The sequence below is a fragment of the Oncorhynchus keta genome, chromosome 2 (assembly GCF_023373465.1).
Source record: "Oncorhynchus keta strain PuntledgeMale-10-30-2019 chromosome 2, Oket_V2, whole genome shotgun sequence".
In the NCBI taxonomy this organism is placed as follows: Eukaryota; Metazoa; Chordata; class Actinopteri; order Salmoniformes; family Salmonidae; genus Oncorhynchus; species Oncorhynchus keta.
The window spans coordinates 14,277,045-14,294,462 of record NC_068422.1 but is presented as its reverse complement, the minus strand read 5'-3'; the positions used below and the strand labels follow the sequence as shown (position 1 = coordinate 14,294,462).

General features: G+C 45.0%; 1 protein-coding gene across 1 annotated transcript in view; it reads left to right on the top strand.

Moving 5' to 3' along the window:
- The window catches only part of LOC118372322 (trinucleotide repeat-containing gene 6B protein-like), a 59,808-nt gene that overhangs the window by 6,066 nt on the left and 36,324 nt on the right, over positions 1-17,418 (top strand). The window contains 3 exon segments of the mRNA XM_052485116.1: positions 384-752; positions 970-3,070; positions 3,105-3,940. Of these exon segments, the coding sequence (XP_052341076.1) occupies positions 384-752; positions 970-3,070; positions 3,105-3,940 (3,306 nt within the window).

Sequence of the window (17,418 nt, the reverse complement as noted above, 5' to 3'; positions counted from 1 at the left end):
CTTGACATAAACCGTTGCTCCTGACGCCTACTACCATACCCGTTTCAAAGGCACTTAAATCTTTTGTCTTGCCCATTCACACACTGAATGACACACATACACAATTCAATTTTCAATTGTCTCGAGGCTTAAAAATCCTTCTTTTAACCTGTCTCCTCCCCTTAATTTACACTGATTTATGAAGTGGATTTAACAAGTGACAAGGGATCATAGCTTTCACTTGGATTCGCCTGGTCAGTCTGTCTTGTAAAGAGCAGGTGTTTTTAATGTTTTGTACACGGTTTATTATCCGTTAGGACATTTTCCTTTGAATTTCACACCACTATTTTTTTTCTCTATGCAACTTAATGACTTCTATAACTCTCTTCTCCTTCGCCATGCAGTGCCAGAATTGACCAAGCCCTCGTCCACCCAGTCTCCTGCCGCCCCCAGCTCTGCTTCCCCCAGCCCTGGACCCACCCCCTCGGCGTCCCCCTCCCCTGCCACCGCGGCTGCAGGCGTCGCCCCCCCCCAGGGTGGGAACAATGCGAAGCGGCCGGCGGTGGCCAACGGACAGCCCCCCGCAGCAGGCACCCAGGCCTCCCAGCGCTACATGCCCCGCGAAGTGCCCCCGCGATTCCGCTGCCAGCAAGACCACAAAGTGCTACTGAAGAGGGGCCAGCCGCCGCTGTCCTCCATGCTACTGGGGGGAGGCACCGGGCCAGGGGGAGGAGGGGGAGACTGCCCCAATGCAACCATGGCTGCTGCCTCAGGTAGGTGTCTGGAATGAGTCCCGACAAGAAGCATCATGCAAGTTTAGACTCTGTTCAAATACTTTAAAAGTGAATCCTATACCTTCCTATTTGATTCTTGGTATAATGTTTTGGTAAAAAAAAAGTTCTGTGTCCAAGACTTATACAATTGGGCAACAGTAGATGTTTATTTAACCTTCCATTTTAATAATGTACCTTTATGTTGTTTCCCGTCCAGATTCTAGTCCAGGCTATGTGGGTCCAGCTGCACCCTCACTGCCCCTCACCTCATCCTCCTCATCAATCGCTGCTTCTTCTACTACTTCTTCCAATTATGCAAATTCCACGTGGGGGGTTGGCTCTGGCAGCCTACCCTCCTCTCAGGGCAGGGAGAAGGTCATCGTGGACGGCTCAGACCTGGAGGAATGGCCTAGCATTGCCGTTGGCGACGGGAATGGAGCAGGAGGAGGTGAAGCTTCGGGGACAGGAAGTGGTAGTGCTTCGTCGGGTGAGGGCGGTGGTGGAGTGCCGAACAGCAGTGCCTCGCAGAAAGGTGGCGATCCTGGCAGTCCCCCATCACCCACTTCCTCGTTCTCAATGCCCAATGAATGTATGCTGTCCGTCAGTGTGGTGTGGGGATCTGCTGCCTCACAGGGTCCTCCAGGGGCATCAGTGCCCTCCATTTCCAAAGCCTCCCCTCTGCCAATGGGCCCTGATGGATCCCTTGGTGGCAGTGGGGTGATCCCTGGTGCCAACTTCAACCCAAATGCCAACCCTTCCGCCTGGCCTGCTCTGGTGCAGCAGGATGGGGCTGGGGTAGCTTCCTCTGAGGGTGGCCCCTCCCCTTCCCTTCTCCAGAGCCTGGCTGGGTCTCTGTCTGGCCTGGGGAACCCACCTCTAGCTGTGAATCAATCCGCTCATCAGCACCAACTTCACCAAATGCAATCCAGAGACAGAGAGCACACGTCGGATGGGGGTTGGGGTGGAGCGGTACTGGAGACTGGAGCAGGACCAAAAAACGAGGGGACAGGGGTGGGAGCCGATACAGACTGTGGGGGAGGAGGCAATGGTGGAGAGAACCTCGCTGCCTCCCAAACCTCATCCTCCTCTTGGGGAGGCCAGCCTTTCCCTGCTGCTAACTCCAAAACGGGTGCCTCAAGGACTGATGGTTGGGAAGGGGGAGCTGCTGAGGGTGGTGGAGGCTCGGGGTGGAAGTACAGCGCTCAGGGGGGTAATGGAGGGAAATCCTGGGGTGCTGGAAGTGGGGGTAGCACTCAAACCCCCGGGGTATCTCAGGGAGGGGGTGCAGGAGGAGAGCGAGGTTCTTCAGTTGGAGACTGGGGAGGTAATTCAGGTGGGATGGGTGGAAATCCAGGAGGGGAGGCTGGTGGTGTCGGAGGCCGCAGCAGTAGCAGCAGCAGTAGTGGGGGCAGCAACCCCCCTGCCGCCTCTTCCTCTCTGACAACATCCACCACTACGACAAGAGCTTGGGACAATCAGAAGGGGGACGGAGTGGCAGGGGGGGACACAGGGGAGTGGGGGGGTGGCAAGGGTGGTAGAGGAGGTAATTCATCCAGCGGTGGGGGAAACTCCAGAGGCAGCGGCAATCAGCACCACGGGTACGGTCACCACCGGTATTCCCACCCCCCACCGCCCAACCCTGACGTGGCCTTACAGGCAATGCTCAGCCGCAGTGACCTGGACCCACGCGTCCTCTCCAACACAGGCTGGGGCCAGACCCAGATCAGACAGAACGTGGCCTGGGACCTAGAACCAGGAAAAGGAGGGTCTGGGTCGTCTGCTTCATCCCAAAACGCTTCACCTCCCATGGGTCCATCTTCTCAATACTCCACTGGCTCTGCTACAACTACTGATCCAATGGCTCCTACCCCTCTCCCTGGCTCAGCTCCCAACCTGAACTCCAACCCTTCCCTGGGGACCCATGGTGGCTCCGGGGAGGGCTGGGAGGTTGGTAACAACGGCAGCAGTAGTGGCAGCAACTCCATGCCCAACCAAGGGCCACCTCCCCTAGGCTCCAACATGAGAAACCCTCCTGGCGTCACTCAATCTGGGTCAATGACCACTGGAGCAGGTATAGGTGGCGGCCTTGGACCAGGCCAGGGGAAGCCTACAGGAGGCTGGGGTGGGGTTGGACCAGGGGAGAGTCAAGGAAAAGGATGGGGGAACGAAGGGTCTGAGTGGGGTTGTGGGAGGGAACGCAGTAGAGGTTGTGGTGGAGGAGGTTGGGGAGATAATGGACAACAGGGTAACCAAGGTGGAGGAGGAGTTGGTGGCTGGGGAGGCGGCCAGGAGGAGAAGGGGACAGGAGGAGGATGGAAGGAGATGGGGCGGGATGGAGGGTGGGGTGGGCAGAGGGACAGGGGTGGGGGAGACTGGGGGGAGAGAGAACCTAAATCTAGTGGTGGAGGATGGGGAGAGGATAGGAAAGGTGGGGGAGACTCAGAAGTTGGTACGTGGGGTAGCTGGGACGAGGGAGCCCCGAGGAGATCCTGGGGGGCAGGAGGTACGGGTGGGGGGGGCGGAGGAGGGGTGGGGGGACATGGGATGCACCAAACCCCACCAGGGGCGTTGGGGTGGAGGTGGGAAGATGCACCCGTCACCGATGCCAAACAGCCAGACGGCTTCTGTGAAAGGCGCCATGGCACCGCAGCAACATTCGCAGCCCCCACCGCAACAAACGCTGGAACCGGGAGGAGGAGGAGGGGGCTGGGTGAGACAACCGGGTGCCCAGCACCAGAACCAAAGCAGTTCGGGCTGGATTGCCGGACCCATCCCCAGTGGCCCTGGGGGAGGGGAAGGACCAGAGTCCAGCGGGTGGGAGGAACCTTCACCGCAATTCATTAGCCGGAAGATGGACATTGACGATGGGACATCGGCTTGGGGAGACCCCAGCCAGTTTAATAAGAAGACTGTCAACCTGTGGGAGAAGAATGGCTCTCCTGCTGGTCATCAGCCGGAAATGCAGGGCCAGGGAGCAGGACCACCGACCCAACAGCAGCAGGGGCTACCAGCTCTACAGCAGCCTGGACCTGGGAGGCAGCCCACTGGGATGGGAGGCAGGGACATCAACCCTGGGCCTGGAAGGCAGCCAACTGGGATGGGAGGCAGGGACATCAACCCTGGGCCTGGGAGGCAGCCCATTGGGATGGGAGGCAGGGACATCAACCCTGGGAAAGCTCCAGGGATGGGTAAGAGACTAGCCGTTGGCTAATGTGCTATACTTTATGATGAATCTGAGCTGTTCATATTGATGTGTGAATATGAGATGGAGCCTATTATCTTGTAGACATGCGGAGCGGAAGGAAGGATTGATGTTAAATCCATAATTGATAAACCTTTAACCTGTTACTCCTACCCCCTACTTTTTCGAACATTCTGTTAAAAATCGCGCAACATTTCAGCGCCCTGCTGCTCATGCCAGGAATATAGTATATGCATATGATTAGTATGTGTGGATAGAAAACACTCAGACGTTTATAAAACTGGTTAAATCACGGCTGTGACTATAACAGAACGTGCGTTTCATCGAAAAGTGCAGGAAAATCTGATCACTGAAAATGGAAAAATATATCCATGCGCGACTTGAACCCATTGATAAAGGTGAACCACATTTAATGGGGCCGAGGTTGCAATACCTACAGCTTCCACACGTTGTCTAGAGTCTTGTCATTTGCCTACTATTTGTTTCTTGGTCAAACAGACGCAAGGCAGCGCATTTCTTCCGGTCTCCGACCGGATATTTTGGTTGAGATTTACCCGGACATTATTTCCAGATGGACAGCTAAAGAATATACTTCGCCTCGTGATCAATTTGATCGCTTATTAACGTTTACTAATACCTAAAGTTGCATTACAAAAGTATTTTGAAGTGTTTTGTGAAAGTTTATCGTCAACTTTCTTTATTTAAAAAAATGACGTTACAAGACGCTATTTTTTTTCGTTTATCACACAGTCTTCATAGATCGATATCTAGGCTATATATGGACCGATTTAATAAAAAAAAAGACCCAATAGTGATTATGGGACATCTAGGAGTGCCAACAAAGAAGATGGTCAAAGGTAATGAATGTTTTATATTTTATTTGTGCGGTTTGTGTAGCGACGACTATGCTAATTATTTTGTTTACGTCCCCTTGGGTCTTTTGGGGTGTTACATGCTATCAGATAGTAGCTTCTCATGCTTTCGCCGAAAAGCATTTTAAAAATCTGACTTGTTGCCTGGATTCACAACGAGTGTAGCTTTAATCCAATACCCTGCATGTGTATTTTAATGAACGTTTGAGTTTTAACTAGTACTATTAGCATTTAGCGTAGCACATTTGCATTTCCAGATGTCTAGATGGGACGCCTGCGTGTCAGGTAGGAGCAAGAGGTTAAATCTATTTTCCTTTACATTTTTTGGTAGCACTTTACCATAAGGTTCCATTTGTAAAGGGGTGGTAATTGTTATGAATCATTATTTAATCAGTTGTAAATGCATCTGAAATAGGGATTCAAATTTTGGTCAATTTTGCTGCCGACTAATGGACCGGACTGGTTAACAAACGGTTACATTTTCTTCAAACAGTAAAATGGCGTGACCAACAGAAAATGCTATCAAGCGATATGTGTATAATGTTGAGATGTTTATTTCACCGCCCTGACAATGGTAGTTGTCCCAAGGCTGGAAGGCAGGTGACACAGAAACGCATTTGGCTTGTTTTAGACAGATTTTTGCCGTGAGTGAAACCTCTCCCTTCACCTTTTCCGGACATTTTTCATTAAGAGCTTAATGGAACATTCAACAATAGCAAGCATATTGTCTTACAGGCAAAATGCTACAGCCTATGATTGAACATGCAACTCCTGTAATGAAGCTGCTAATAAAAAGTAATTTCCCGCAATTTAGAAACACCGTACCTAATGTAAGCTGTTCCATATGTGACAGACATGAAAATCTGTGTTAGAAATGTAGCAAGATGGGGAATCTGTAACAACAACTAGGATGTGTTGCCAATATGACAAGGATTGTGCCTTTTGACTTCTGGACAATGAAATAAAGTTGATATGAAAACCAATAGAACCGTTTAGAAGTGCTGGTTAATGCCATCAGGAAGTCTTTCTAAAATTGCCTCCATGTTTCTATGGATGGATTTTTGCAAGGCTACTTTGAAGCAAGGTAAGACATGCCTCATTATTTGAAGTAAAGTAAAAATGTTCAGCTTTCAAATAACTGCCTCAAGCTCACATTGCAAAGCGGTGGGTGACGCACTGGTGGCATGACTACTGTTGACTATAGCCTATATACTCAAATGCCAAATGAGAGGGGCGCTTTAATTGAGAGTTGAGATTGAGAAATAGAAATGGCTACCTTTTTAATCGTGTTCGTCAATGTTTTTAACACATAATTGCATTTAGATTTGTTATTTGTTGTGCAATGACTGGGCTTACAAAAGCAGTTTGTACCCCAATGAGGAGTTGCTCTAGCGCTGTCTGACAGGTGATAGGCTATTCTGCTCCTCAAACTAGGCTCTGTAAGCTGTCTGACGTGGTAGGCTCCGCTGCTCCGCAAACTAGGCACTGTATGCTGTCTGACAGGTGGTAGTCTACACCGCTCCTCAAACTAGGCACTGTATGCTGTCTGACAGATGGTAGTCTACACCGCTCCTCAAACTAGGCACTGTATGCTGTCTGACAGGTGGTAGTCTACACCCCTCCTCAAACTAGGCACTGTATGCTGTCTGACAGGTGGTAGTCTACACCGCTCCTCAAACTAGGCACTGTATGCTGTCTGACAGGTGGTAGTCTACACCGCTCCTCAAACTAGGCACTGTAAGCTGTCTGACAGGTGGTAGGCTACACCGCTCCTCAAACTAGGCTCCATGTGCTGTCTTACAGGTGGTAGGCTACGCCGCTCCTCAAACTAGGCTCTATGTGCTGTCTGACAGGTGGTAGGCTACACCGCTCCTCAAACTAGGCTCTATGTGCTGTCTGACAGGTGGTAGGCTACACCGCTCCTCAAACTAGGCTCTATGTGCTGTCTTACAGGTGGTAGGCTACGCCGCTCCTCAAACTAGGCTCTATGTGCTGTCTGACAGGTGGTAGGCTACACCGCTCCTCAAACTAGGCTCTATGTGCTGTCTGACAGGTGGCAGGCTACACCGCTCCTCAAACTAGGCTCTATGTACTGTCTGACAGGTGGTAGGCTACACCGCTCCTCAAACTAGGCTCTATGTGCTGTCTGACAGGTGGTAGGCTACACCGCTCCTCAAACTAGGCTCTATGTGCTGTCTGACAGGTGGTAGGCTACACCGCTCCTCAAACTAGGCTCTATGTGCTGTCTGACAGGTGGTAGGCTACGCTGCTCCTCAAACTAGGCTCTGTATGCATGTGATAAATAAGATGACTAATGGAAATAGAGGTGGCAATTGAATTATGCAAATTAACCTATCCGATAAGCATTAACCTCAAGGGTACGTGGGACGTCCCACCTGACCAACATCCAGTGAAAGTGCAGGGTGCCAAATTCAAACACATCTCATAATTAAAATTCCTCAAACATACATGTATTATACACCATTTTTAAATATATATATATATATATATAATTTTTTTTTTTTTTTTGAATTTACCCCTTTTTCTCCCCCATTTCGTGGTATCCAATTGTTTTAGTAGCTACTATCTTGTCTCGTCGCTACAACTCCCATACGGGCTCGGGATAGACAAAGGTTAGCGCACTACGCCCGCCCCGCCACAGGAGTCGCTGGTGCGCGATGAGACAAGGATATCCCTTCCGGCCAAACCCTCCCTAACCCAGACGATGCTAGGCCAATTGAGCGTCGCCCCACGGACGTCCTGGTCTCGGCCGGTTACGACAGAGCCTGGGCGCGAACCCAGGGTCTCTGGTGGCAAAGCTGGCGCTGCAGTACAGCGCCCTCAACCACTGCCCTATACACCATTTTAATCCCACCACAGTGTCCGATTTCAAAAAGGCCTTACAACAAAAGCATACCATGCGATTATGTTAGGTCAGTACCTAGTCACAAAAAAACACAGCCATTTTTCCAGCCAAAGAGAGGAGTCACAAAAAGCAGAAATGGAGATAAAATTAATCACTAACCTTTGGTGATTTTCATCTTCATCAGCACTCATAGGACTTCATGTTACACAATACATGTATGTTTTGTTCGATAAAGTTCATATTTTTATCCAAAAATCTCTGTTTACAATGGCGTGTTATGTTTTGCCTCTAAAACATCCGGTGAAAGTGCAGAGAGCCACGTCAACTTACAGAAATACTACTCATAAATGTTGAAGATACAACTGTTATGCATGGAATTAAAGATATACTTCTCCTTAATGCAACCACTGTGTCAGATTTCAAAAAAGCTTTACGGAAAAAGCACACCATATGGAATAATCTGAGTACAGCGCTTAGAGACCAAAACAAGCAATACAGATACCCGCCATGTTATGGAGTCAACAAAAGTCAGAAATAGCATTATAAATATTCACTTACCATTGATCTTCATCAGAATGCACTCACATGAATCCAAGTTCCACAAATGTTAGTTTTGTTCGATAAAGTCCATATATGTCCAAATACCTCCCTTTTGTTCGCATTTAGGACAGTCATCCAAATGAGCAGGCTCTAGGTCCAGACAAAGTAAAAAAGTTATATTACAGTTCATATAAACATGTAAAACGATGTATATAATCAATCTTTAGGATGTTTTTATCATAAATCTTCAATAATGTTTCAACCGGAGAATTCCTTTGTCTTTAGAAATGAAAGGGAACGGAGCTAACTCTCACGGGCACACGCCTAACTGAGCACATGGCCTTCTGGCAGATCCATGGCTCAATCAGCTCTCATTCTCTCCCACTTCACAGTAGAAGCCTGAAACAAGTTTCTAAAGACTGTTGACATCTAGTGGAAGCCTTAGGAAGTGCAATATGACCCCACAGACACTATATTGGATAGGCTAAGACTTGAAAAACTACAAACCTCAGATTTCCCACTTTCTGGTTGGATTTTTTCTCAGGTTTTTGCCTGCCAAATGAGTTCTGTTATACTCACAGACATTGTTCAAACAGTTTTAGAAACTTCAGTGTTTTCTATCTAAATCGACTAATGATATGCATATCCTAGCATCTGGGCCTGAGTAGCAGGCAGTTTACTTTTCATCCGGATGTGAAAATACTGCCCCCTACCCCAAAGAAGTTAATGGTTAACTGTTAACATCCCTAATTATAAACCATTTAATAAACGGTCACATCGCATTGGTTAAAATAGTGCAATAACTGTTCAGTGTTTGCCAAATGGTGAGCCAATATTTACCTCAAGTTATGAACAATTTTATAAATGCACTTACAAACACTTATAAGACCTTATTTTCAATAGTTGCACATTTGACCAATGCTTTTTTTTTACCACTATTGGGTGTGATGCGTTGTTGCTCTGTCCCAGTAACAGAAGAGGTTGTCAATCATGTGTCTTGACCCACCTTTGAAACCCTGATCCCTAGCCAAATTTACATCCAGGATGTTATACAGTCATCATTCCTAACATATTACCGTTTACCATGTTATATTAACACACTTACCACTTCTCTGTGATAGTCCCAAGTATGGGTAACGCCCTGGTGTGAAATGGTAACCGTAGTACCATTGCTTAGTGAAACAATGGAGGTGGTATCCTGTCACAACTTTGAATGTTTTGGTCTTCATACCCGCCATTCATTGATTGAACATGTTTAACAAAGTGTTGAATCTTATCTCATATAAAGTATACCTTATTTTAAAGTGACAGACCTATAAACATTTATAATTATCTTAACATAACTGCTAAAAGTATACCTTATGCCACTTACCTTGATGTCTAACTCACCAACAAACTATCATGGTCCAAACACGCAGACTGTCATGAAGAGGGCACGACAACGCCTATTCCCCCTCAGGAGACTTAAAATATTTGGCATGGGTCTTTAGATCCTCAAAGTTCTACAGCTGCACCATCACTGCCTGGTATGGCTATTGTTTGTCATCCGACTGAAAGGCACTACAGAGGGTAGTGCGTATGGCCCTATACCAGGCGGTGTTCTCTGCTACCTCACAGCGAGTTTAAGGGAGGGCCAAGTCTATGTCCAAAAGGCTCTTTAACAGCCATAAGACTGCTGAACAGTTAATCAAATGGTTACCCAGGCTATTTGCAAAGTAGCTGCTGCTACTCGCTGTCTCTGTGCATAGTCACTTTACCCCTTCATACATGTCCATATTACCTCGACTAACCTGTGCCCCTGCAAATTGCCTCGGTACCAGTACCCCCTGTATATAGCCTCGTTATTGTTATTTTTCTTAATTGCGTTGTTGGCTAACTTCACTAGGGTAGGGGGCAGGATTCGGAATTTTGGATGAAAAGTGTGCCTGCTACTTAGGCCCAGAAGCTAGGATATGCATATAATTAGTGGATTTGGGTAGAAAACAATCTAAAGCTTCCAGAACTGTTAAAATAATATCTGTGAGTATAACAGAACTGATATGGCAGGCAAAAACCTGAGGAAAATCCAACCAGGAAGTGGGAAATCTGAGGTTTGTAGGTTTTCAAGTCTTATTTTGAAAGGCTGTTTTTCCATTGAAAGCCTATCCCCACCATACAAAGACTAAGGACCCAGTTCACAATATCTATGGCTTCCTCTACATGTGGCCAGTCTTTAGGCATTGTTTCAGGCTTTTACTCTGAAAAATTAGGGAGATACAGCACTTTCAATGATCCCAGTGGAAATTTCCAGCCATGAGTCCTGCGTGTGATCGGGAGCGTGCATTTCTTGTTTCTCCTTTTCTATTGACAAAGCTTTTGTCCAGTTGAAATTTTATTGATTATTTATGACAAAAACAACCTGAGGATCGATTTTAAACATCGTTTGACATGTTTCTACTAACTTTTATTGTACTTTTTAAACTTTTCGTCTTGATGTTGAGAGTGCGCATTGCCTTTGGATTTCTGAACTAAACGCACCAACAAAACTGAGGTTTTTGGACATAGAGGGACATTATCGAACAAAATGAACATTTGTCTAACCTGGAGACCTGGGAGTGCCACCAGATGAAGATCATCAAAGGTGAGTGATTAATTTTAATGCTATTTCTGACTTTTGTGAGCCCTCTCCTTGGCTGGAAAATGGCTGTGGTTTTTGTGGCTAAGCGCAGACCTAACATAATCGCGTTGTGTGCTTTCGCCGTAAATCCTTTTTGAAATCTGACACAGCGGTTGCATTAAGAAGTTTATCTTTAAATGTATGTTAAACACTTGTATCTTAGATCAATGTTTGAGTATTTCTGTAATTTGATGTGGCTCTCTGCACTTTCTCCGGATGTTTGTTTGAGACCATGCATTTCTGAACATAACGCGCCAATGTAAACTGAGATTTTTGGATATAAATATGAACTTTATCGAACAAAACAAACATGTATTGTGTTACATGAAGTCCTATGATTGCCATCTAATGAAGATCATCAAAGGTTAGTGATTAGTTTAATCGGTATTTCTGACTTTAGTGAGCCCTCTCCATGGCTGGAAAATGGCTATGGTTTTCTGTGACTAGGCGCCGACCTAGGCGCTGACATCAAAAAATGTGGAAACCTTGTGGCCATTTATTAGTGAGTTGGAAACATAACAGTATATAATCTCAAACATGCAATACATAGTTAGAACAAAAAAATAATTTAATAGGATACATTGGGGTGGAAGATGATGGCAGTGACTCATGTAGCCTATCATTGATACAGTGGGTAGCCTAACTAATTCAGATAAACAGGTGGGGTCTTTCTCCACTTTACTTTTACAAGTCAGCTTAGAAATTGACAAGATATTAACTATTTAAAATACATTGGGTCTCATGGTCCCCTTCTACAGTTGAAGTCAGAAGTTTATATACACCTTAGCCAACTATATTTAAACCCAGTTTTTCACATTTCCTGACATTTAATCCTAGTAAATATTCTGTCTTCGGTCAGTTAAGATCACCACTTTATTTTAATAATGTAAAATGTCAGAATAATAGTGATTTATTTCTTTAATCACATTCCCAGTGGGTCAGAGGTTTACATACAGTCAATTAGTATTTGGTAGCATTACCTTTAAATTGTTGGGTCGAATGTTTTGGGTAGCCTTCCACAAGCTTCCCACAATAACTTGGGCAAATTTTGGCCCATTCCTCCTGACAGAGCTGGTTAACTGAGTCAGGTTTGTAGGCCTCCTTGCTCACACACGCTTTTTCAGTTGTGCCCACAAATTTTCTATGGGATTGAGGTCAGGGCTTTGTGATGGCAACTCAAATATCTTGACTTAGTTTTCCTTAAGCCATTTTGCCACAACTTTAGAAGTATGCTTGGGGTCATTGTCCATTTGGAAGACTCATTTGCGACCAAGCTTTAACTTCCTGACTGATGTCTTGATGTTGCTTCGATATATCCACATAATCTTCCTCCTCATGATGCTATCTATTTTGTGAAGTGCACCAGTCCTTTCTGCAGCAAAGCACCCCCACAACATGATGCTGCCACCCTCATGCTTCCCGGTTGGGATGGTAATTCTACGGCTTGCAAGCCTACCCCTTTTTCCTCCAAACATAACGATGGTCATTATGGCCAAACAGTTCTATTTTTGTTTCATCAGACCAGAGGACATTTCTCCAAAAAGTACGATCTTTGTCCCCATGTGCAGTTGCAAACTATAGTCTGGCTTTTTTATGGCGGTTTTGGAGCCGTGGCTTCTTCCTTGCTGAGCTGCCTTTCAGGTTATGTCGATATAGGACTAATTTTACTATGGATATAGATCCTTTTGTACCTGTTTCCTCCAGCATCTTCACAGGGTTTTGCTGCTGTTCTGGGATTGATTTGCACTTTTTGCACCAAAGTACGTTCATCTCTAGGAGACAGAATGCGTCTCCTTCCTGAGCGGTATGACCGCTACGTGGTCCCATGGTGTTTATACCTGCGTACTATTGTTTGAACAGATGAAAGTGGTACCTTCAGGCATTTGGAAATTTCTCCCAAGGATGAACCAGACTTGTGGAGGTCTACAATTTTTTTCTTCTGATGTCTTGACTGATTTCTTTTGATTTTCCTGTGATGTCAAGCAAAGAGGCACTTTGAAGGTAGGCCTTGAAGGTAGGCCTTGAAATACATCCACAGATACACCTCCAATTGACCCAATGATGTCAATTAGCCTATCAGAATCTTCTAAAGCCATGGCATCATTTTCTGGAATTTTCCAAGCTGTTTAAAGGCACAGTCAACTTAGTGTATGTAATCTTCTGACCCACTGGAATTGTGATACAGTGAATTATAAGTGAAATAATCTGTCTGTAAACAATTGTTGGAAAAATGACTTGTCATGCACAAAGTAGATGTCCTAACCGACTTGTCAAAACTATAGTTTGTTAAGAGGCTCCTCTGTCCTCTTACGAGAACCTGTGTTAATGGCACCTGTTTGAACTTGTTATCAGTATAAAAGGCACCTGTCCACAACCTCAAACAGTCACACCCCAAACTCCACTATGGCCAAGACCAAAGAGCTGTCAAAGGACACCAGAAACAAAATTGTAGACCTGCACCAGGCTGGGAAGACTGAATCTGCAATAGGTAAGCAGCTTGGTTTGAAGAAATCAACTGTGGGAGCAATTATTAGGAAATGGAAGACATACAAGACCACTGATAATCTCCCTCGATCTGGGGCTCCACGCAAGATCTCACCCCGTGGGATCAAAATGATCACAAGAACGGTGAGCAAAAAATCCCAGAACCACATGGGGGGGACCTAGTGAATGACCTGCAGAGAGCTGGGACCAAAAATAACAAAGCCTACCATCAGTAACACACTACGCCTCCAGGGACTCAAATCCTGCAGTGCCAGATGTGTCCCCCTGCTTAAGCCAATACATGTCCAGGCCTGTCTGAAGTTTGCTAGAGAGCATTTGGATGATCTAGAGGAAGATTGGGAGAATGTCATATGGTCAGATCAAACCAAAATATAACTTTTTGGTAAAAACTCAACTGGTTGTCTTTGGAGGACAAAGAATGCTGAGTTGCATCTAAAGAACACCATACCTACTGGGAAGCATGGGGGTGGAAACCTCCTTCCATCAGCAATGGCATTGAAGATGAAACGTGGCTGGGTCTTTCAGCATGACAATGATCCCAAACACACCGCCCGGGCAACGAAGGAGTGGCTTCATAAGAAGCATTTCAAGGTCCTGGAGTGGCCTCGCCAGTCTCGAGATCTCAACCCCATAGAAAATCTTTGGAGGGAGTTGAAAGTCCGTGTTGCCCAGCAACAGCCCCAAAACATCACTGCTCTAGAGGAGATCTGCATGGAGGAATGGGCCAAAATACCAGCAACAGTGTGTGAAAACCTTGTGAAGACTTACAGAAAACGTTTGACCTCTGTCATTGCCAACAAAGGGTATATAACAAAGTATTGAGAAACTTTTGTTATTGACCAAATACTTTTTTCCCCCCAATCATTTGCAAATAAATTCATTAAAAATCCTACAATGTGATTTTCTGGATTTTTTTTCTTCTCTTTTTGTCTGTCATAGTTGAAGTGTACCTTTGATGAAAATGACAGGCCTCATCTTTTTAAGTGGGAGAACTTGCACAATTGGTGGCCGACTAAATACTTTTTTGCCCCACTGTATATCAACGGGCACTGTCTTTTTCAGTAGGAGAGGGAGAGACGATGGCTGCCCAAGCTCTGTTACGCACACCTGACGCTATGTTATCTTCCTCGCTCATTCTTTCAAAATAAAAGCCTGAAACTGTCTAAAGACTGACACCTTGAGGAAGCGATAGGTAAAGGAATCTGGTTGATATCCCTTTAAATGGAACGAAGTCAGGCTATGGAACATGGAGCTTTCAAAACAGAAGCCACTTCCTGGTTTGATTTTCCTCAGTTTTTCGCCTGCAATATCAGTTCTGTTATACTCACAGACCATATTTTGACGGATTTTGACATTTTTGACTTTTCTATCCTAATCTGACAATTATATGCATATTCTAGCATATAGGCCTGAGAAATAAGCCGTTTACATTGGGAACTTTATTTTCCCAAACATAAAAATAGTGCCCCCTAGCTGAAAGAGGTTAACAAGAAATTTGTGCAGTGGTTGAAAAACAAGTTTTAATGACTCCAACCTAAGTGTATGTAAACTTCCGACTTCAACTGTATGTCCTTCATCTGTTTCTTGTTAACCTGTTAGTCCACTAGGGGCATTATTTCATTTTTGGATAAAAAGACGTGCCCATTTTAAGCGCAATATTTTGTCACGAAAAGATGCTCGACTATGCTTGGAATTTATAGTTTTGGAAAGAAGACACTCTTACGTTTCCAGAACTGCAAAGATTTTCACTGTGAGTGCCTTATAACAAAAGCTTCAGGCAAAACCAAGATGTTTGAGCGACCAGGAAATGAACAGGATTTCTGAAGGTACGTTTTCCATGATCGCCTTATATGGCTGTGAATGCGACAGGAATGAACAGACACTTTCTAGCGTTTCCCCAAGGTGTCTGCAGCATTGTGACGTATTTGTAGGCATATCATTGGAAGATTGACCATAAGAGACTACAATTGCCAAGTGTCCCACACGGTGTCTGCGTGGAAATTGGTGCGCTAAAGTCAGCTACCAGTATTTTTCCATCCGAATCAGAGAACAAAGAAGGCTTCTAGGACTGCCATTTCAATGAAGAGATATATGACAAAACACCTTGAGGATTGATTCAAACAACGTTTTCCATGTTTCAGTCGATATTATGGAGTTAATTCGGAAAAAGTTTGACGTGTAGGTGACTGAATTTTCGGTTAGTTTCGGTAGCCAAATGCATAGTAACAAACGGAACGATGTGTCCTACACAAGAATCTTTCAGGAAAAACTGGACATCTGCTATGTAACTGAGAGTCTCCTCATTGAAACATCTGAAGTTCTTCAAAGGTAAATTATTTTATTTGATCCCTTTGCTGGTTTTTGTGAATATGTTGCGTGCTAAATGCTAACGCTAAATGCTAAGCTAGCTATCACCACTCTTACACAAATTATTGATTTTCTCTGGTTCTAAAGCATATTTTGAAAATCTGAGACGACAGGATTGTTAAAAGGATAAGCTTGAGAGCAGGCATATTTATTTCATTTCATTTGCAATTTTTAGAATTGCTAACGTTGCGTTATGGTAATGAGCTTGAGGCTGTAGTAACGCGACCGCATGCGGGATGGGGCGGACTATGAGGTTAAGCATTTTATCATCCTGGAATCAGAAAACCCTATGGGAATCTTTGGGAGAGAAGAGAAATGTATTACAATTTAGCATACACTATCTACACAACTTTACTATTGTCATGATTTATACCATTAAGGCTTAGCTTGTTATCTTATCGACAGCTTACTAATAATAATAGTGTTTAACATTACTTGTTATCATATCGCTAGCTACCACCGATTTTAAAGGTTAGTTAGTTATCACAATTTTTGCTAATACACTAGCTAGCTAGATTCTTACAATTGGAACCACTAGTGTGCTGACAGGATGCTAGTTCGTTCACTTACCAGATACCTAGCTAGACATACCTGAGTTCTGATGTTAGATAATGAACATGCTAATCTAAAAAAAGCTAGCAAAACAAATTGCATGGAATTTCTATCATGTCGATGTTCGCTAGCTGGCTGCTAACGTTTGCTAGCTAGTGAAGCTAACTAGCCAGCAAATGTGAACAACTTAGCTAGTTAACAATATCATGCCCAAGATTATCTCATGCTAAATCATCTAGCTGAATCTTTATATTTATAAAGCCATTTTAGGTTTCACCTAATGCTAGCTAGATGTTTCCTAGGTAGGACAGATGCTATGTAGCTAGCTGGGCAGCAAGCTAAGTCATCCATCAGAAATTCTGTATCCGAAAGTGAAAAATTGCATTTTTGTAAATGTTTATTTTGCGTGATCTCTTCTGTCTGGCCTTTGCACACTTCTCTGATTCTTCATGAAATTTTAAAAAACGGCCTGGGAACAGTGGGTTAACTGCCTGTTCAGGGGCAGAACGACAGATTTGTACCTTGTCAGCTCGGGGGTTTGAACTCGCAACCTTCCGGTTACTAGTCCAACGCTCTAACCACTAGGCTACCCTGCCGCCCCAATCCCTGTCACATTGTCAGTATCAACACAAAATTCTGAGCACGTCCCAGGTATTTATTTCAAGCGCAGATTCGTGCAGATGCTGTATCACAAAGTAGGAAATTTCTCAGAAACCAGTCAAACACGCCAATAATATGGCTTGAGATATTCAGATGAGGCCTTCATTCCTGGAATAAATAGCTAAATTGACCACAAATCATCAGGGTTTTAAACGTGGAGCCAGACATCATTGTAGTTGACCATTGATCTGAAAACCAACCGTTTCTGGGAAAGAGAAACAATGAATCACACCTAAGTGAGAGAATAAAAGTGGTGTATCTGCAACCATTGAAAATAAGGTTGCATAGGACCTCCTGAGTGGCTTAGCATCGCAGTGCTTGAGGCCTCACTACAGACTCTGGTTCGATCCCAGGCTGTGACCGGCAGTCCCATAGGGTGGTGCACAATTGGCCGTTGTCCGGGTTAGCGGAGGGTTTGGCTCGGTGGCTTTACTCAGCTCTTTGCG